This window comes from Fusarium phalaenopsidis, assembly GCF_050370095.1.
Source record: "Fusarium phalaenopsidis strain FUZ10S chromosome Unknown contig_32278, whole genome shotgun sequence".
Lineage (NCBI taxonomy): Eukaryota > Fungi > Ascomycota > Sordariomycetes > Hypocreales > Nectriaceae > Fusarium > Fusarium phalaenopsidis.
The window spans coordinates 2,940,591-2,962,282 of NW_028145417.1; the positions used below are offsets into that span (position 1 = coordinate 2,940,591).

The 21,692-nt window shown below is 50.8% G+C and overlaps 4 protein-coding genes and 1 non-coding gene across 5 annotated transcripts; 1 reads left to right on the forward strand and 4 right to left on the reverse strand.

Annotated features, from left to right (window-relative positions):
* Positions 1–4,702: 4,702 nt before the first annotated feature.
* Positions 4,703–5,837, reverse strand: LRP88_01550 (uncharacterized protein; the record flags this gene model as incomplete). The annotated part of the gene is made up of 2 exons (XM_083238230.1): positions 4,703–5,615; positions 5,668–5,837. 2 exons carry the CDS (start codon positions 5,835–5,837, stop codon positions 4,703–4,705), a joined length of 1,083 nt encoding a protein of 360 aa, XP_083106735.1.
* A 3,181-nt stretch (positions 5,838–9,018) lies between these two features.
* LRP88_01551 (uncharacterized protein) lies at positions 9,019–11,040 on the reverse strand (the record flags this gene model as incomplete). The annotated part of the gene is made up of 1 exon (XM_083238231.1): positions 9,019–11,040. One exon carries the CDS (start codon positions 11,038–11,040, stop codon positions 9,019–9,021), a length of 2,022 nt encoding a protein of 673 aa, XP_083106736.1.
* A 2,553-nt stretch (positions 11,041–13,593) lies between these two features.
* Positions 13,594–15,232, forward strand: LRP88_01552 (general substrate transporter; the record flags this gene model as incomplete). The annotated part of the gene is made up of 3 exons (XM_083238232.1): positions 13,594–13,972; positions 14,036–14,297; positions 14,347–15,232. The coding sequence occupies 3 exons, from the start codon at positions 13,594–13,596 to the stop codon at positions 15,230–15,232; spliced, it is 1,527 nt and encodes a 508-aa protein (XP_083106737.1).
* Positions 15,233–18,166: 2,934 nt separating this feature from the next.
* On the reverse strand, positions 18,167–18,282 carry LRP88_01553. Its single transcript, XR_014475143.1, has one exon. It is a non-coding gene; the product is annotated as a 5S ribosomal RNA (ribosomal RNA).
* A 350-nt stretch (positions 18,283–18,632) lies between these two features.
* On the reverse strand, positions 18,633–20,882 carry LRP88_01554 (transcription factor TFIIIB subunit BRF1; the record flags this gene model as incomplete). Its single annotated transcript, XM_083238233.1, has 1 exon — positions 18,633–20,882. One exon carries the CDS (start codon positions 20,880–20,882, stop codon positions 18,633–18,635), a length of 2,250 nt encoding a protein of 749 aa, XP_083106738.1.
* Positions 20,883–21,692: the final 810 nt, after the last annotated feature.

Consider the following 21,692-nt stretch of genomic DNA (forward strand, 5'->3'; position numbering starts at 1 on the left):
GGCTCAGCTTCGGCTCAGCACTTTATTGGCGGCGCCTTGTTGGTACGTGATATTCTTGCCTTGTGTGTCAGTTGATGTGTCGTCTCGTCTGACCTGACCCATGCGGAATGTTGATTCAGTCTGATCCTACCATAGGACTCGCAATATGACTGCGGGATCCGACCACTCCGTATCAGTATTATGTACTTAAAGCCCTTATTCACCTTGACCAATTCGATAAAATTTTCAAGTTCAGCTTTCTACATATGATGTTATCCTTCCTCGTTAACCATCTACCTCCGTGCCAGCCACTGGAGGAGTAACAGACCACGTCTGTCCCGTAAACACAAGCTGCCCTTCTTGCCTCAGTTTCTCTGGGTCGAAATAAACACTCAGGCCGATCCCGTCGTCGTTCAGCCAAAACACACGGAAAATCATGTAAACTTCTGAACGATCTTCGGTGGAGTGAATGCGTTGCATCTCATCAAGTTAGCCGAAGCGAACAGTATCCTGCTCTAGTGTACTTACCAGTCGGTATTGCTTGCCGCTCATATAGAAGGGGGTACCACGCGGTCCAGTCGTGGTTTTGACTTCTATGTAATACTTGGGTCGCGCCCCATGCCAGTCATCATGATCGAGATAGCCACAGCTAATGAGTATGTCTGTGAAGTGTCCTGAACTATCGACATAGACCAGATCTGCCGTTTCTCTTCTGTTCCATGCTCCCATGGTTGTGTAGTCTGGGTGGAGCGTCACGTATGTTCTGATCGTACTCTGCCAGTTTCCCCAATCCCAGCCTGGCATCTCGAGTTTGGATAGGAGCTCGAAGACCTAGGCGAAAACCTCAGTCAGTCTTGAAAACTCGTGTTGTGCGTAAAATAAAACTCACAAATAACTCTCCCGCGGCCCCAATCTTCCTGTCACGCTCTAGTTGGTTAGTGGACCGAAACCTACCTACGACATCCAGTCCGTCAAAGCTTTCATATGCATCTGCATGTCTCACACCGCCGGACAGAGTATCTCGCATGCCACTCATATTGATTACCCCAAATGTTGTTCTTCGGGCTTTTTCAACAACCCTGTCCAGGATCGCACGATATTGCACGTCTTCGGATCGACCCCCAGGCTGCGTGACTAGTGTTGGTGGCAGGTATTGAGGAGCCTGATAGCTCGAGGTATTCAGTGACAGTGATGAATGGTGGAACAGAGGTGGTCGCGAGGGGTCATCTCCACCTCCCAGGTGAGGTTGGTGTGACATTTGGCTTTGCCGAGAAATTGTCTCAACTACTGTTTCCGTGATGCCTCCCGTGGGTTCAGTATGAGATGACCCAACGTATGGTGAGGAGCTGTCATTCGCCGAGGAATGAGTGGGAGTCATTTGTTGCTCTGAAGAGGCGTCGTCGGTTTCAAAAAGGATGTCGGATTGTCGCTGTTGCTCCTCCTCCACCTCCACCTCCTGCTCTCCATCTTCGTCATCGTCACCTTGATCCTTGTTCTCCAATGACACTTGAATAATACCTTGGTCATCGAGAATGTCGTCAAGGACGGACCGATCACAGGCAAAGATTGAAGTGAGAGCGTTGACTGCGTCAACTTCAACTTCGACAGGTCCTTCTCCATCAGTTGTCGAGCGTCGCATTAACCATCCGGCGAATTTTCTGGGCAGAACTGAGCAAAAGCAGAGTTCCTGCGCTCTGCGTTCCCTAGGAACATAAATCATGAGTCTCTCTGAGGTCTTATCGTCGATATGCTCGTTGGCAGTTGCCACTTCGACTCGGAATAGCTGCTTGTTCTGGAACATCTCCAATACAGAGGAAATCCCATCAACCTCCAGGACTGTCATTGTGCGCAGCTGCTCATAGACTTGGCCTGGGTTGTCTTCAAATCGAGGGCTGTGAAAGGTAGCTGCTACTCTAGTTGGTGGGGCGTAATCAGCATTGCTCAGTCGATACTTATCCCTTTCAGTACTTACCGGGCAATATAATAAGCTTTGCGTTTCAGATCACGATTGCGTGATGAAATCGGACGCCCCAAACTTGTCGAGACTGAAGTGCGTTCTTTGACCGAGTGGGACAAGTACCGATCTTGAAGACTCGCCCATTCAAAAAGTGGCTTGAGACGACGAACATCCTCCAGGCCAAAGTCCAAGAGACTAATCTTGTCCTGAAACCTTACTTTCAACTTGTCCCGATCTCCAATCGCGAAGTCTGCACCCACAGAGCTCAACACAACGGTCCCGTTCGGGTACCTGACGGGGAATATCTTGGCCTTTCTGATCGGTTCTGGATCCAAATGCGTCCGTTCTGTTTGGAGGAGGCCGTTCAACGACAAGATGGCCACTTTAATCTCGTCGGTGCTACTCCGAGGCGATTGTCGCAGCTCATCGTAGACTATTTGTAGGGTGAGCAACTTGACCCCTAGTTTGTTCACAAAAAAGCTCTTGTGAGCCTCCCAGCACTCATCCAGGACGACTTTGCCGCGAATTGCTGTCTCACTGGACCACAAGCAATCAGAGGTCTTGTACCAACCTGACTCGCCGTGCCGCGTAACGTGATATATGAGAGGAGATGCCTCAAATGCAGCTCTTTTTTTAGTGTCAGCCTTCCGATTCTAACAAGATGAAAACTGAAAGAACGTAGAACGTACCTTGCATCAGCTGCGGACACCACAGACTCGTCCAAGTAGTTGTATAACGCCCGCATGCGAACGATGTCCTTACAACCCTCTTCCCGGAGCGCCTCTAGCTCGGTCACCAAATCTTTCCACGAAGCGTCTCGTATTCCAAGCGTTTTTTGGAACAGGTTCTCCAGGATTCCCATCTGCTCGTCACCCAACCTTCTTGAGTAGAGAGTTCTGAGGGAATGTGCCGTCATCATATCAGGGGGTGCGACCCATAGACAAGATGATGACGACGTCCACATAGGCGCCTTCTCGTCTGGGTCAAGGATGCCTTTTACGTCAAAATGTTCCCTATTTACTTGTAAATCAGCAATCAGTGGCAAATCTGGGCAAACTCCTGGGTACTCGCCTGATTTTGCGTCGCACTCCCGGTTCGTCGTACGCCACTGCAAGTTTGGCATAGATGGCGGCATACAGGTCAAACACCATTTGGGACTGCCGAACGGAAGAGGGCTCAGGACACGACCGCTCAATACAACTCAGTATGTCGAGGAAGAAATCCACGTTGTCATCTTTCCCGACCGAGAAATACTCGCTCAGGAAATCCCACCTGGTTCCAAAGCGTTGAGTCATGTCTGACTCCCCGAGTTTGAGAAAAGGGAACTGCTCAGGATGCTCCATGTAGCGCACGACCGAGTCTCGCAAGTGTTGAAAGGGAAGCCAAGTTTCTCTCAGTCTGAGTGAGAAGTTCACTCCGCAAAGCTGCTTGGCGGAAAGATTCTGGACCCTAGATCGAAGAGTCCGGCTACTCAGCAAACTTGACTTCTCGTATGGCCAGAGATGCTCAAACAACGCCAAGAATTCATCTGGGCGGTGCTCCAAGACGTAAAGAAAAGGATGCGACAAATCGTCGCCAATGCGCGACAAAAGCCTTAGTCGCTCGCGTATGCCAACGAAATCACAAAGCCACCTCTCCCAGCTTAGGTGAGATGGAGTCGGCCTTGCTGGTGCATGGTCCATGATGGCTGGACGTAAGAAGAACACAAACAGGCCTGGGGCAGTGCCTTGGGCAGCCAAGAGGCTCATGGGGCTGTTGGCACGATTCGTACCAGGAAGGTAAATGTCGATCAGACGTGGGTCTTTGTACCCAAAGCCATCGGTGAGAGCCAATATCCAGGATCCTTGTGGTACTTGTGCGTCAGGCTGATGTGTCAGGTAAAGAAAATCAAGATAGCTCTTGAAAATCTCGGTTGATTGGCGCTCGAAATTTGAGCTGAAAGCCCTGAAAATTGAGGCTCGCACTTGGTCAATCGTAACCTCCAAGACTCCCAGGTGCTGAAATAAGGTGTATCGATCAGGGTTACCAGATGCGGAAGGACTGATTATCCTAAGATCCAAGAAATCAGGGATGTTGATGTCCCCTATCTTTGAGAAATAAACTGGCCCTGATCTAGTCGATGTCCATTCTCCGTCTCTCAGAGGAAGCAAAGGAAGCCATTCTAGGATTTGTTTCGTCAACTGTGAGCTCTTACACCATAGAGACAGCATCCGCGCCACAGCCGAGTGCCACGCATCAGTCATGTGTTTTCCATGCATTCTTGAGTTGGCACTGCGGAGATCAGTCTTCAGCAACTCGATCAGAGTAGTGACAGATACAGGCTGAAGACCATAGTCTTTGAGAATGTTCACCGCCGCTTGAGAATAGTTTGGTGAAAGATATAAATCCTTGGCCGGATCGTCAAAAAAAGGTCGTCCGTCCCCGTCCATCACATTGCTAGGGAGGATGAAAACGTCGCTGATGAGGCGTAAATCATTTCGATTACGCGACCTCAAGGTAGGCCTTTCCTTCATCATGCCCCGGATAACGTGATCCAGACCAGACCAAAATGCACCCGAACTATTGTCTGGAGATGGAAGAAACATTGGCCAGTCGTAGCAGAGAGTAGGATGCTCGCAGAACTGTAAAACCGCTTGGAAGAAGGTAGCTGCAATCCAAGTACGAAGATCGAGATTTCTTCGCGAAGTGGTGACAATATCCTGTCGGCTGGCATTTGTGTCAAAATCCGAGTGGATGAGAAACTAGAAAAAGATGGTCAGCAAATGTTTACGTTATGGAGTTTGTGGCATATGAGTAGGTCATCAAACCAACCTTGTAATTGGATTCTCTGAGCGGTAAAAATGCAAAAAGGTCTTGGTTCTTTTGAGTCACAAGAGGTTTGAAGTTGCTTGTGACAGGAAAAGCCAAAACAACTTCAGCTGTGGAGGAAATTCCTTGGGCCCTGTCGGTATCAGGAAGCTCACGATTGTCGCTTTGCGCCAAACCAGTCGCCGTGTGCTTCGTAATGTGGTAGATCTGGCTTTGGGTGGTTTCCTTTCCATCAATATTGGAAGTCGTCTCCAAAGACACACGGTATTCGTCAATCATATGCTTGCGGAATGTTTTTGATCGCTTGAGCTCTCCATTTTCGTGGCAGAACTCCAAGGTGATTTGCTGAAGTTTTCGGAGGAAGAGCAAGCATGTTGCCTGGAGGTCGTCGAATTGCATGGAGATGATTCTCTTCAGATGTTGAATTTCGCCTTGATCTCCTTGGTCGTGGAGGTGCAGTGTCATGCGAGTCAGAGGATTGGGTATGGTTTCGACAGGATCGACCCAGATAGGTCTAACCATGCCTATACCTGGGTCCGTTTTGTTGTGCCGGAATTCGAACGAGAAATTTCCGGACTGGATATGAACTCGAGAGGCAGCGATGAATACAGACTTGAAACCAATACCTTTTGCACCAATGTATCCGTGGGAAGCTGACTTGGTACTTTCCCCAACAGCGCAAATGGCTTCTAGGTCCGGTTCAGTGAAGCCATCTTCGTTGCAATCGACAATGATGCGGTTCGGATGTATTTTGAAAGAGATGAAAGGCAGTACGTTGCCTGCGGTAGCCTTCTTGAAGACGTTGTCCTCGGCATTTTGAAGAAGTTCAAAGACGAATCGAGCACCGCTGCCATATATCTGCTTTGCCAGTCTGACAAATAGTTAGAGTGCGGGTAGTCAAAAGTCTGGCTTGGACACCTTACATTTTGACGGAGTGCGATACCGCATTTTCCATGGTCATCCAGTTTCTGTCAATGTCCCGGCGATATTCGGCATTGAACTTCTCGATGTCGTCCATCATCTGTCCGTTTAGGAATCCATACTTACCGGTCAGGCGCCGCACAATTTGCTCTGCCTCCTGTGCGCTCGCCATGGTGACTAGTTCCTTGGGTGGACGTGGATCAATAGGATGGCTGGATAGCACCTAGAGCATCGAGAGAATTTGGGTGTTGATGTAAGATGAAAAGGAGAGGAATTTGTCACAGATTAAAGAGCCGAACCCGGGCGAAGCACATATTCAGGCCTCTTGTCCTTTTGCTGGTGTGACAACCCTTCTGCAGGTTGGTCACAACACCCTGGTCTTCTGTTTTATGAAGTTATCCATGCGCTAGTCTGGAACTGGCAGTTGAGTTGGCTGTTGGTTGTGGTACACAGATAGGACGACCATGTCAACGCCTGCCATCAAGTATGGGCAATGCGTCAAGACCGATAACATGTTGGCCGAGCTGTACGTGTTAAAACAGTCAGAAGCACGACACGAAATGCGATGGGAAATGGAAATGTTGCCTAGGAACACACGCCAGCGTAGTGGTCGTGTATCTCTCCTTGACTACAAAAAGGTGCCTCAACCCTGACAGAGGGTGGGGCCGGAGAAACCGGACCAAGGCCCGTAACTGTAACCTCGTCCACATGCTCTCTCCCTTGTCTCATGTTACATGTTACATGGGGAGAACCCTGCCTGAGCCCCGCCTTGAGACCTCCGGCTCATCATCCAGGAATACGTAGCAACGACGTGACCAGTTTGAGCAGTTGCCAGCATGTGTGGAGCAAAAGAAAGAGAAGGCCGAGAAGTGCCATCCGACTGAGCCAACGAAACGGAGAAGTGTAGCAGATTTTCATATGACAGTGTGACAGCACTTTTCTACAACGCTTAGTATCATTAACTCAGTTAGATCCCTTAACCTTGAGTATACTAGCCTTGAACTAGGGGTGCTATACTAGGGTTAAATAGAAAGAATACTTAGTTCCCTAGGAAGGGTCTATGTTTTGAGACATTGCTAGGCGACCGTCTATAGGTATGGTTTTTAAGCACATCGTCGTCATATTATTCCAGCCCGATCCGCAAGGAGCCAATATGACCCGTTATCGTGGCTTTCAGGAGTTCGTGATTTTATCGATGATAGATGTCAGAGAGCCAAGTGCATGAGCTGCCATTAGGTTCTATCGGGCACACGAAACTCCGGAGTGTCCCAGACCTGGGACACAACCGGTATCTATGGTCTTTTGAGAACTAGGGTCCTATTCGTTTATCCTTTAAGGGAAGTCCTGGGGCCTGGCTAATAATATAATGCTTCTATGTCTGCAAGCAATAGACTCTAATAGAAGGCTCCTTGCTCTCAAGAGTGACTGTATTGGATTAGCAAACAATTTATAAGTTTTATATATTATGCGCTCCCCTTTTTTGACTTTTTATAGCAGCTATAGCAGCATGCCACTGGTGGTCTTTGTGGTACTTGACTCAGGGATAAGGGCTATCTTTGAGGGAGCCTATGATATAGCTAAGTAGGTACCTTCTGGTCTCAGCAGGCAAAATACCGAAATGGTTCTTATTTTGGAGGTTGAGGAAGGGAACATCGTTGGGCTTCACTTTAGCGTATCTGAAGCGGTGGACACAAACTCCATCAGCGTATCGCGTCTTGGTGGGTTGAATGACGAAGTTGGTGATGTCGCGCCAGGCTCGCGTCTCGCTGTTGGTCTGGTACTTGCGAACGGGGCAGGAGCGCCGGTGTGCTTTTGGTGATTTCGGCCCACTCCTTTTAAAAACACACTCTTGTATCCAGCGTGTCAATGGGACAGGTTTTGGGACCTAGAAATATACTAGTACATGCCTTGCTATGGTATATTGGATGCTGGCATAATGTTTAGAGCAGTGCGTTGTATCACAGACCAGAGTTTGGGATAGTGCGTTGTGTTCCACTTGCCCCCCATATTCCAGCACAACCCTATGTTCCAGTACATAGCATTACAGCCTGAGATTTAAGATGGCATATTGGACCCTGCTGTCTTGGGCCTGGAATTTGGCCTCTCCGGCGGAGAAGACCATGGACAAACTCGCGGCAGAGGTCATAGGCATAAAATCATTCTAAAATTTCCCTTCCCGCTATGGTCTATACACTGTCATGGTTGACTTATACACGTGTCAGCTGTATCCAGTCCTTGTGGTTGTAAACCCGACGGGGTATGACCTGGCTAAGAGAGTTGAGGTGCGCAATGCATCAGTTGTGGATGAGGGCATTCAGAAGAGATAAAAGATGAAATAGATGAAAAAAGACAGCTACGAATCGAACTAGTTAATAAGAGTAAATTATTACGCAAAATCCATTCACAACACCACAGTATAAGTGTAGAACATGGAGAGACATGGTGATGGCCACGCTCCTCTGCGACCCCAGGATCGACGATCACGATATTCTCGCTATTCAGGGACCGTGGATAAACCCAAAGGACCGACATCATATATGCTACCTCAGGCATTGAAACCGATATTCCAGCCTTCGATTCCTGCTAAATCGGCTCTATTCAACCCTGAGGGGCTTAATAGGAGGATCTTCGATCTCCCGAAAAAGCTCGGCAGGCCTTTGTGGGACTATTATCCGCACTAAGCACTTTGTTCGCCGGCGGCTTCCTATCCGGCCTCCCTATATCTCTATTAGATACTACTATCCTTTAGCAACCCTATGAGGAGATATCCCGCAGATCTGCTAGGGATTTAAGTCAAAATCTGGGTGGGCGATGGAATACAGGGGCCTACAGTCCCAAAATTAGGTTCCTCTAGCAACTCAGCCAAATCTCAGCCTCAGACACGAAAATGGATTTTATGCGCTTGAGTTTCGTCTCAGAGTACAGTGGTATCTATGGCTCATTAGACAACGCCTAATCCTTCACTCTACCATGACAGCCCAACTCCCATGCTGGCCATGGTTGATAACACGCCGAAAACCGGACCTGGCTGCCTCTTCAATCCAATGCCATGAAAAAGGCTCAAGATATGAGCTCGAACCATTTCCTCGGGCTGTTAAGTGTGACGCCTTTGCTTGTTAGCTGGGAACTCTGATTAGGTTGGCCCTGGGTCATCAAGGGGTCATCGAGTACATTAACTAATTGTCACATGCGGGATAACAAAGGAAATTGCCAATATCCTCAAGTAAAATCCATCATCTATGAAACATTCGTTCATTCTCACCGCCATTTTGGTCAAGATAATTATGGTAATACGAGCCTCGTGTCTCAGCACCCCCCCTTTCTCCTTATTCCAAAAGTTCCAACCAAATTACCTAGGTCTCATTAGCTGGCTGACGATACTCCCTGCCGTTGACCGTAGTCGTCAAGTTCCCTGTCGCATGGAAGAAATTGTAATGAATATCAATAGAGAGATGAAATCCATCTGGACTCGTAATCTTGGTCCCGTTGTTAGGTCCCGTCTGCTTCAAGTTGGAAAACCAATGCAACTGTTCCATGAACGGTGTTGGGTTCTCTCTGGATACGCTTTCCGATCCCGCCAGGACATTCAACCCGTCGTCGGAAAAGTCGTGGTATTTTACCGAAACCGATGAGATCAAGCCGCGTTCTTTGTCCCCTTCGAGGGACACATCGGCCCATCCTGATGCTTTTCCCCTCAGTGTGTAATTTCCTGGTGGTACCCCTTTTCTATCGGGGAATGATGACCCAGGGGGGAATGGTGTTCCCCATGGGATAACGTCTGGTCTGGGATCCACGGCGGGCAGGTCGAAGGGCTCTCGATCTGTGAGCTGCGCAACCATGATGCGCTCGTTCCGCCCACCATCTTCGGTCGACTCATAACAGGGCAAGGGGTTCTTTCCCCCACATGCTGGAGATTCTGTTATAGCCTCAGTGTAAACGATGTGAGTGCCGCCTCTCGACCACTTGGGATCCGCTCTGCCATTCCATTCAGGATCATTGATGTCTCCGCTTCCAGGAACACCACTGCCAGCGGCATCGAGTCGCTGCCCAATATAAGATCCCCGATCTCCATATTGGTCAATGAGCCATGGCTTGAAGAAGCGCCGTTGGCCGTTGTTCCGCACTGAGGCAACCGCGGCTGTGACGAGTAGATCGATGACAGGTGGAACTCCTCTGAGGCCTGAGAGGAACATTTGTCGCTCTGATGCACGCGTATCCATAACGACGGACCATTTGTCGTCGGGTGAGATGTCCACTGGATCAACATAGTCAGGATGGCTTGTCAACCGACGCACAGTCCCATCTGCGAGGTTGGCAGCGAAAACATCGATATTACACGATTCAGCCGGGTACCCGATCCATGTTACTTCGTTCCCTGAGCCGCTGAACCCTCTAAGCTCGCCCACAGCCAATGAATGCGGGTTGATGAGGAGCTGAGTTGGGTCTTCTGGGTCCGTCGTAATAGCCCGCGAACGCTGTTCATGGTTGAGGATGCTGACATCGACCACATCGTAGCGCGGCGCGAGGGGCTCGCCAGTGATAGGCGATGGGTTGTAATTGATCCTTCCAAAAAATGAAAACTGAGAAACACCATTTGCCGTGGCGAAGAAAGAGCTAAAGCCGATATGCACATTGTCAGGGTGAAGGCGAAGCTCTCGCATACTGCCCCCTGGGCCAGAGCCGTCCACTGTAGTATCCCACCTGAGAGGAATAGCGCGTACAGTTTCAGGGCCACAGGCTTCACTGGTGAGCCCATCGAGACATTCCACAATGTCGGTACCGGTCAGTATCCTTTTTCCATCTGTAAACGCTTGGGGGTAATCCATGACCTTGCCCCGGCCGCGCGAGTTTTCCTTTGACACGCCGCAAGTGACGCATTTCCACGCATCCCCGTTCTCGAAAGTTTCGTTATTCGTCTTGATGATGATCAACTGTCGGCCTTGATAAATGCTAGCAGGGTCTGGGGCGGCCGGTGCGCCTGCAAAATCCGCAACGGCGAGGACGTGGACATCGTCTGGCAAATAGTTTCCTGATTGTAATCCGCTTGTTTTTGCGATACACCCTGTTCCTCTAGGGTTGGTGGTCGAATTGCACGATCCAACATCGGAACTAGGCGCGACGGGTGGCAGAGGCAATCTGCTGACCTTTATTGGCTCAGGTTTCGGCGGCGGTGGGATCTCGATCGTGGGTTCTCGTTGGGTATCGTGTGGTCGAGGAGAGGGATCCGGTGTATGGCAAATCCTCGTGGCTGAGAAGAAAAGGACGGCAACAAATAAACAGACCAATTTGGTCGTCGTCGTCGGCTTGAGGTTGGACTGAAGGTGGATGCCTCTTGCTGGTTGTGCCCCTGGGGGGAGATCTGAAGTTGATTTCATGCTGAGATGCACAGCTGTATGCTCAAGAGAAGATAAAAGAGCAAGATTGAAGCCATTAAAGTAAAGACAGGAGTCCCAGATCGCAAGTAGGTCGTCGGCTATCATGGATCCTGAATGCACGCAATTACACGTATCGACGGCGCTAGCAAGGATCACCCGTGTTTGAGATTTCCGTATACTCGGACCAGCTCCCGAATACGCGTATGAGGGCGAAGCAGAGGTCTGATTGGCTACGCAACACCATCGCCAAGGATATCAAGCGGGGAGCATGAGCCATCTCCCTTGTCTGTGTCGTCAGCCCACGCCTCATCTTTCTTGCAGATGCGAGGCAAAATGGGTTAGGATGATATCATGAATTCTAGCACTCTCTTTCGTTTCACAACATCCATGTCAACCCGCGCGTATCTCGTTCTCACAGCGCTTCACTCGTAATCGGAAACTCGCGGGTTCAAGGGGTGCTCTCTAATCTTGCCAGGCACCCCAGCTAAAGCCCAATAACTCTGGTGGTTATCGGCGGGATCTGACACTATACTTGCTCTCAGTCATGGTAAATTATCGGAGGGGTGCGTAAAAGGTGTGGAATCATAATTGTTTGCGCAAACAAATGCCCAACGCATCATCACGGCCACATGTGTAACATGCATGCTTGAGCCACCCGTTGTAAGACACTCGCATCAACCATAGTCCGAGAAATCAGGCTGAGCCTACTCTCCTCGTTTTCTTCACCTATGTCAATATCCAGCGTTTTTTCCGCTTCATGTCAAACAAACATTCATGCTCACTAGCGACATAGAGCCCCATCAGATCGGCAGACTATGACACAAGACTCTGATATTCCCTCTGGGCCACCTCTTTCCCCAATTCCGATAGATGATGGCTTCCTGGGCTCGACAGCCATATTTTTCAGAGTCAAACCCGGAGTCGTCTTGAAAGCTCCGGTTTGCCAGCAAGAGGATCAAGTAATTCGGCTGAGGCCGAGTGTGGCGAGTGGGTTCTCGAATGAAAAGGAGATTTTGGCCAGACTTGGCGATCATCCCAGAATCACAAAGTTCAAAGAGGTCTTTTGTAAGACAGGATGTTTACTAATAGAGGTGCAGGTATCTCGGATGGCACGACGAGTTTCCCACGGGCTTGCTGTTTGTCGAGGCCAGTCTCGGCAGCCTTCAGAGGTTCCTAGATGACCCAAACCGGGACATATCCCTATCTGTGCGGAAAAACTTGTGCAGGCAAGTCACGGAGGCAATTGCCTACATCCATAGTCGGGGCGTCATCCACAGCGATCTCCGCCCTGACAACTTTCTCGTCCACACTACAGGCTCCACGGACTTTGATCTCGTGCTTTGCGATTTTGGTGGATCAGCTTGCGAAGAAATCGGAATCCCGGGTGAAAACCTCCCGGATGATGGCTTCTTTGACCCCAACTCGGGCTGGACAAGTACAGTGGCCACTGACATTTTCTCTCTCGGGTCAGTCCTGTACACTATAGTCTCTGGGCTCTGACCCTATAGAGAGCCTCCCTGTGGGTTCTTCACCTCGGGGGAAGAAGTGGAAGAGTACGGATCTCGGGTTAATGGCTTCTTCAGGGAGGGTATCTTTCCTGATACGAAAGGGTTGTATGGGGGAGATATTATTCTGGGATGTTGGACTAAGCAATACTCGAGTGCCAATGACATCCTGCGAGCGTTGGATTCTCTATAATCTTCGGCGTCTCATCCTGGGACTTACTGAAGCCGTCCAGCAGGTTTTCAGTTGATTTAAAGACTGAGGCACCATAGATAGTGCACCCCCTCGAGTAGTGAAAGGCATCGTAGTTTTCTACGATCGTCTGTAAAGGTCCCCAACCGAGTGGCATGATACCAGGGTTATCCCCTCTTGTCCTGACGCCATTGTCCACGCGCCATCGATATAGCTTCCTCCGCGGCTATATCAAGACGGAGAGAAACCCGAAGGGATTTTTGCTTCTTGATGCATTTAGCCGGAGTCTTGGATAACAAGCCTTGTGAGCTTGACGAGAGCATGCTGGCCATGAACCAATAAACCGAAACCTTCTGCTTCCCCCCGCCAATGAAATGCGCCTTCAAAGCATCTACTTGACCAGATGGAAATGTGGCTCGGGGATAAGGCAGCACTCTCAATGGCCAGGAAGGAAAGCTCATGCGAGTGAGTGTCGGGATATGCGGCGGAAAACCCCTGACATAGGTGCAACCCCATAGTCTGGTTGCATTCACGACCCATGTTAGTGCTGAGCGGACCAACCACTTGAGGAAATGGCCAACTCTGTTCCCCAGATTCTTCGACTTATACGGGCATCAAGCTAAGCGCCATGAGGCGACAATGCGGGGGAGGGACCGGTCGAGCCCAGTCTGCTCGCCATCCTTGTTCCATCCAAGCTAGAAGTGAGACTCTGGGGCCCCGCAGTCTTGTCGTGAGAGGGTCAAGGGTATATATATCTTGGCCAATTCCACTGTCCTGTCTTGGATCTCACCAAGGCTCTTCACCCTCTCCGATCCAAGCAATACCTCTACAAAAGTCCAGAGCCTAGAGCTGCCCCAAATGTCTGCAAAGCACAACAACGCAGGCCAAGTCGCCGCTGCCTCTGAGGTCCGCCGTCTCCTCGAAGAGGACAAAACACCGTGGTATAAGAAGCCCAACCTCTTCAAGCTCTACTTAATGCTCGTCCCTGCTGCCCTCGGCGTCGAAATGACCACCGGGTACGATGGAAGCGTCCTCAACGCGCTCCAAGCTGTTGACCTGTGGAACAAGCATTATGGCAATCCCACCGGTGCGACTCTCGGTGTCATCTCTGCTTCCCTGGCCATCGGAACAGCGGCTGGAGTCCCAATCATGCCATACCTGAACGATCACTTTGGACGCAAGTTCTGTGTCATTTTGGGCTCTATAATAGTCGCTATTGGCGTGGTGCTTCAAACCTGTGCTCACAACGGCATGTTCAACCCCCTAACCCCGACTCTCGCTCCCATATTAACATGACCAGTCGGAATGCTCATCGCCTCACGTATCGTCATGGGCCTAGGCTCTCCAGTTTCTCTCGCCGGTGCTGCCCAACTTGTTGTTGAACTCGCTTACCCCAAGGAACGATCCACCATTGTCGGCTTCTTCCAGGGGACCTGGTTTGCTGGCGCCATCCTCGCTGCGGGTGTTACTCTTGGGACGTATGACTGGACCAATAACTGGAGCTGGCGTCTTCCAACCCTCTTCCAGATTCTTCCCTCCTTGCTTACCATCGTCTTCATCTGGTCAGTCCTCACTGCATATCCCTTTGCGCTCAGACCTAACACGCAGCAGGTTCATCCCCGAGTCTCCTCGATGGCTAGTAGCTCACGATCGTCACGAAGAAGCACTTCAGATCCTGATCAAGTACCACGCTGAAGGTGATGAGACGTCCGCCTTTGTAGCCGCCGAGTTTTATCAGATCCGAGAGACTCTCCGCAAAGAAAAGGAAGCAGCTAAACAACCCTGGAAAGAGCTTCTCACCGGCAAAGCCAACCGTCATCGAGTCTTTGTCGCCATCTGCGTCGGCTTCTTCACCCAGTGGAGTGGCAATGGTCTTATCAGCTACTACCTGGCCAAGATCCTCGCTTTGGTCGGCATCACCTCCCGAAGGACGCAGAACCAAATCAACCTCGGTCTCAGTTGCTGGAATCTCGTAACCGCGGTTTGTTCTAGCATAGCTGCAAGCTACTTGCTGCGCCGCAGACAGCTCATGGCGGGATACATCAGCATGACTATCCTATTTGCCTGCTACACTGCCGGGTCAGCTGTCTACGCCGAAGACAACGAGAACAAAGCAGCCGCCAAAGCCGTCATTGTGTTGATCTTCCTGTACAGCGCCGGCTACAATCTTATGCAGCCCTTTCAGTATCTCTATATCGGCGAGATCTTTCCCTTCATCCAGCGATCCAAAGGCATTGCCGTCATGCAAATGTCGACGCGTATTGCTTCCGCATTTAACCTGTTGGTGAACCCGATTGGAATGGCGGATCTAGCTTGGAAGTTCTTCCTTGTCTACTGTGTCTGGCTCGTGATCGAGACTGTGGTGGTTTACTTCTTCTTCCCCGAGACTCAGGGACCTACGTTGGAGGAGATGGCATTGGTTCTCGAGGGAGACAACGCTGCCGTCGAGATTGTCAACTCAAAGACTGCCAGGCTCGAAGAGAAGGAGCATGCTTGAGGGGTGTTTCGCTATCCTACTCATACAGTTCCATTGCACATGTGTCAAGTAGGCTTGTTTTCAACTGTTGCCACGCAGATGGGATGGCTAGCAAGTCGAGTTTCGAGATTTCCTTGGAGCTCCAAGCTACGGGATAGGATATTAGCTGATAGTCTATCAACTTTCGTTGTCCACCATGAAATTCATGTACCTATGTAAAACTATGCTCTTCTGCACAACGTTGTCTTGCCATGCAGATTGCAGGCAAGGCACACGGTCAGGCTCTCGCCGCCTTGGCGTACCAACAAGGAGAGATCAGGCTGCATATGCCCAAACATGTTTCCCCGCATGCCAAGCTTCTTTCTTCTCCTCCCTTTATCTCACAGTCGGATTCTTTCCAGCTTCTGCTCTTTCAGCACCAAACCCTCTTCCGTTTGTCCATCAATTAAGTTATCAGCAACGATAACACCTCCTCCAACCAGCGCTTACTCTGTGGGTTATCCCGCCTGGTTCTCGCAAGTCTAATCCGCTTTGCTCATCCCGTCGTAGGCCGTAGTCATCTCAACCTCGCAATGAGTGGGGTTGATGCAAGCTCAACGGCTGAGGAAAGCCGGATCGAGAAGCTCCTCAAGGACCTGGGCATTCACCTGGAACAAGACGCCAAATCCCAACAAAAACAGCTGCTCACATTTGACAATCCACACTCGTGCGAGAAATGCCAAGACCACTTCATCCAGATTGTTGAATGGCCCATGAACTTAACCTGCAGCAAGTGCCGATGGGCAGGTATTGGAATAGCCACGAGCCCTGAGTACCGCTCATGCGGTGGCTGCGGGGATCCTTTCGGAAAAGATGTGCAGAGGAAATACTCAGCTGCTTTCAAGAGCGGGCTTGGAAATGCCGTAGCCGCCGCCCGATCGGGCTGCCTACTCTATGCTCACCTTCTTGCCTCTCTTGGCTCTTTTCACTGGCTTGTTCGCGCCTTGGAGAAGCACTGCAGTGGCGGCGGAGATACAGTAGAATCTCTACTAGGTATAGCGACATTCCATCTTTCCGGAACTACTCGTTCCCAAGAAGGAGTCCCCGAAAGGTTTGTTCTCAGTCTTCATCTAAGAGCTGGATCATATGAGTGTCAGCTTTATTCACGCCGATTGCAAGCTTGGGCAATGCCTGGCGATGGAGCTTCCAAGTTCATCGAGTCTCGTCCCTATGAGTGCGATGTCAACTCCAATACGAGTTGGGATTTTGCTCGTCGATGCCTCGATACATGCCGAGCGGAGCACTCCCGATGTCGCGAGCGTCTAACAGACGTGTCAGACATCAGACTACGGCACGTTGGCGAGGGCTTGAGCAGTGAGCGGATCGACATAGCCAATATCCCATCTCGACTGCTGGATGTCCAAGCTGGAACTGCAACTCGTATCAAACTCATCAAGGTCAGCACACTATCGCACAATGAGCAAGCCGTGCTTTGCTCATCGGGCTTCGTGGCGCTGTCGTACTGCTGGGGAGGCCAACAGTCCCTAATACTGGCAAAGTCCCAAAGCCAGCATCTTTACGGTGGCTTCTTCTCCTCGGAACTTCCAAATACTATACAAGATGCCGTTCGTGTCGTTCGAGAAATTGGGCTGCGATATCTATGGGTTGACGCACTATGCATCCAACAGGACAGCGACCAAGACAAGGCAGCTGAGATATCTCGCATGGAGACCTACTACGGAAGTGCCACAGTCACAATCTGCGCTGCTGCCTCATGGAGCGCTGAACAAGGGTTTCTATTCCGTCGAAAGAGCCATCCATTTGCTGTCGGGCCCTTTCGGTTGTCCTTAAGGGGCAAGAACGGCACCGACGAAGGCCACATCTACTTGTTGGAAGAGGCAGACGCTCCACCACAACCCACCACGACACGCGGGTGGACCATGCAAGAATCGTTTCTTTCTCGGCGCATACTGATCTACTCCGAAAGGCAACTCTACTGGACCTGCACAACCTCCACGTGCGGCTGTGGCGGGGATCTCGTCTCCATGGAACCGAGGGTATCAGGAAACTTTGGGTCCTTGGTAGATTTCATTCAACCCATTGGAGACTTGGTGGAGCTCCCACCAGCAAATCAGTGGAAATATCTCTTGATGAACTACACAACCCGTCACATAAGCGTTCCCAGCGACAAGCTTCTCGCAATCTCAGCCTTGGTATCTCACATTTGGGAGGTGTCAGAGCAGCGCGGGGAGAAGCCAGCATACATTGCAGGGCTATTTGTGGATCTGGCAAAGAGCACCTCTTTACTTGAGCAGCTCCGTTGGAACACACTTGACCCCGCGAAATCACGTCGCGCGAGCATATATAGGGCTCCGTCATGGTCGTGGGCAGCTATCGATGGCCCCATTCGGAACCATTTGAGCGGGGCCCACGTCACAAGGCAGTCAGACGAGGCGGTGATTCACAGCTACTCTGTTGACCTGGTGCATCAAAATTTGCCCTTTGGAAGCGTCAGTGGTGCTCACATGGTTGTTGAGGCCAAGATGCGTCCCCTTTGCGAGTGCAGCAACGTTCCAGCCCTACCACCAATGATTCGGCCCGGGGGGCGGGACCACGACGACAAGAGCCCCGGCATTGATCTACTCCCTGACACAGAAGAAGACAGCCAAGCGATGGAGGAGATAATACAAAAGAAGGGGGCATCCGGCGGCGAGAGTTCCCTTTTACTCTTCCACGCATCCCGAGGCCTCATTGTCTCACCAACTGCCTCAGGGGACATGGTAAGGATCGGTGTTTTCGAGATTCACGAGAGGGGTCTGGATGAGTCTGACCGGGGAATCATCTTCAAGACATGCGTACCAGCTTCTGTCCGCTTGGTCTAATCCTGTCAAGTAGTACCTAGCATACAACACCAACTCACCATCGAGCCATGGGTGACTAGAGCATCAATAAAATAGAACGAGCAAAAAGAAAAAACATACAACATTGGGGATTCGCTAGTCGTCACCGACCTAGCTACTAATCCAACTCTTGCCAGGTTATCGATGGGAGATCGGACGGGATCCCGAGCTTTCTAGCAGATGTGGTCGTATGTACTTGGGTTGGGGGCAAGCAGCCTTTTCTCTCACGAACCCGACCACACTAAACCAGCCGACCGACCTTTTCTAAGGATTTAGTAGATATTCATAAGGTTGTATAAGAATAAGCAATTCTCATATCTAAGCTTAGATAAGTCTCAGTCCTAAGTTTGGGTGATATTTGTTGAATATTAAGGGCACAGCCAATCTCCCAGTGCCGCCGGTCCGCCTGTGATGAAGCCATCACCAACCTCAGGCACAAACAAGATCCCCACCTCAAATGTTCAAATCTTTTTGAATTAACCATGTTGGGCGTGTGGTTCGCCTCTATCTCTCTAATCTGGGTATCGCACCACATCTCCAGCTCAAGCATACTCGTCGTCGAGTCCATACTCGGCATCCATATCTGGATCATCCTCATCGTAACCGCCCTCAAACTCTCCACCTCCAAACTCTTCTCCATCACCGTAATTTTGTATCTCGTCGTACTGCTCCTCTTCTTCCTCTTCCTCTTCCTCCTGAGGAACCTCCGTCTCGTCGCCAACCACACTCTCGTTGCCTGCTTCGCTTGCGTCGTCGCCGCCCATGGTGCTACCAGCGACGCTCGTCTTTTGGCTTGTGGCCTCTGATCCGGGCCCTCCGACGTTGGGCATGTCGAAAATGTTGCGGATGGCGTCGTAGTTGATCCTCTTGGACCACGCGCGATCCTTGGCAACGTTGACGGCTGCCTCGGCTGCTGAACTAGCTGGGCTTGTCTGTCCCTCGCCCATCCTGGCTCGCTTTCGTCGCTTTCGTGTCTGCTTTGGTCGCTCCGCTTCGACCTTCTTCCGGAACACCTTCTCTTGGTGCTTTCGTAGCCACTCCTTATTTTGGTTGACCCAAATCATCTCCTTGATCTGGGCCTCTTCAGGCGACAACAGACAATTGATGACCTCGGGGTCGTCGGCAAACTCATCTTCTGTCACGTCCGCGGACATCGACACTTCCTTCTGGGGTCGCTGTTGTAATGCCCAGACGGTGTGGATCTGCGCTCGCTGCTCGGCATTTGAGTAGGCCATGGCGTGCTCGTATGTCAAAGGATCGTTAAAGATCTCTTCGATGACTCCCTCCAGTTCCTGTTCATCCTGCTCCCACTCCTCGTTAATAGGCAGTTGAGGCTTTCCCTTTTGCTTTCCGTTCGCTCGAGAATCTCCTTCCAGCTCCTCCTCCAGCGCGTCGCCGAATTCCTCAACCAAGTTGTCGAGGTTCTCCACGTTGGCTTCTTCGCTCTGGTCGTCTGTCGCGTTGTTTCCATTAAGTCTGTTAACCAGCGATGGATCCTTCGCAATCTTCGAGGGGATGGGTGGAATGATGAATCCGTCGTCGTCGCGACGATACTCCACGACAGGAGCCTGGGACAGGTCGGCACCGCCTTCAATCAGTCGGGGATCGATCTTGTCAGCCAGCGCGTCTTCACCCTCATCGCCCTCCAAGTCTGTCGACGGTCGCTTGCGCTTCTTGCTCTTGCCCTCCAAAGTCTTCTTGTACTCTTCGGTGTTTCTGTAGAATGAAGGTGGGTCGTGTGAGCTCTCCAGGAAATCCTGCTTCAAGAAGTCCTCGACCGACATTCGACTCGACTCGGTGACCTTGAACTCTTGTAGGCGGCTCTGAATGGTGTGATTGGTGACCTTGACGATGTAGACGACTTCTCGCACAGTCCGTCGAAAGTTGTGCATTCGCGCAGCCATGAGAAGACAAGCACCACAAATACCAGAGGGTCGACGACCCATGACCATCCAATCCCGACTCATACGCTTCACCAAGCGAACGGCATCCTCGGCAACCTTGGCTGTCTCCTGGTGAAACTCCATCTTTGTCGCGAACCGCCAGATGAGATCTTCAGGGTACACAGGGATGAGACCGTCGTTGCCGATTGGGACCACTTCGTTGAGCTTCTTGAAGATGCGACCGAGCTTGAAGACGTTGAGCTGCACCAGATCGGCCAGATCAATAAGCATGACCTTACATGGCGGCTGTGCTCTGCAAGCGGCGTATAGGCAGACGGCGGCGACACTGGCGAGGGTGCGGCCCTGTACAAAGTTGGCGCTCGAGGCGAGCTTGAAGACCTGCGTTCCAGCCGTGATCAAGCTCTCTCCGACGTTGAGCTGCTGTGCGTATCCCTGCATCAAACTCTTGGCCTCTCGAATGCTCTTTTCCCTGTCTTCTGAACCACCAACCCTCCGAAACGCAGGTCCCATACTTCGGACACCAGCCTGATCGGCTCCAATGTAAGAGCCATGGACGACCGCAGCGCCGGAGGAAGACTCTCCAAAGGTAATCTCGGAAACGATATTGCTGTCGTCAGCGATGCGACCACATGTTTGACATGTGCCGTCGACGACATTCGGGTTAGGACATGACTTGTTGGGACATTGCGGCCGGGAGGGAGCTGCGAGCGAGGCGTTGCGATTGACGGCGTTGATTCGAAGGGACTGTGAAGAGGTGGTGGCGGCAGCAGCTCGACGTTCCTCTCGCTCGCGCATAGCCCGGACAGGATTCGGCTTCGCGAACCGAGGCTTCACGGTTGGCCGGAGGCCATTAGGCCCGGATTTCGGAGGCGTAAGAAAGGACGACATGTTGAAGATGTGAAGAAACCGAAAGGTTGAAAGATTCAAGATCGATCTCCGGCTGGGGACTGTGAGCGGCGGTTAAACCGCGGCACATCTTCTACTCGTCACCAACCTCTGCAAAATCAACAGAACGAAAAGCTTCTCTCTCTGTTGTTATTTTTTCCGCAATTTGAAAACTGTTAGCAATCAAATACAGAAACGCTTCGATCAAAATGACTTTGCTGGCAGCACTGAGGGATCGTTTCACGCATCTGCACGTCACGCGAAAAACCATCATCCTCCGGTATTCGAACCATCATCGCCTCGTGAGTCAGGCCGGGGGGCGACCCACTCGACCATCGATTCCGATTTTCACCTAAAAATACCCCGCCAGATGATCATAACCTCTCTGTCTCAGCGACCTCTGCCTGACGTTGCGACATTGTGCTTGTCTGTTTTGCTGGCCATCTGGCGGCCATCAGACGAAAGACTGTAGGCCATGGTCAGTGAAGCAGTGACAAACAGGACTCCAAGTTTGGAGAATTTGATCTCATTTTCGTCCCTTCCATGGTCATTTCAGTGAATACTGTAGTCATCCAAGAATTGGTTTAATAGCCTATTCTGGAAGTTCACATTATTTCCCCATTCAGCACTCTGCTCAATCCTCCAGATGCGTGCCAGCGAAGACACCAAGCCAGAGGCGCAGGCATGCAGGCCTAAATCCTCTCAAGTGTCACATAATTATTTGTATAAATTCTGTAGTGATAGAAGAATCATCCTACTGGATGAAATTCCCAACCTCTATTCTACTTTTTTGTGGTCTTTATTCTATCTTCA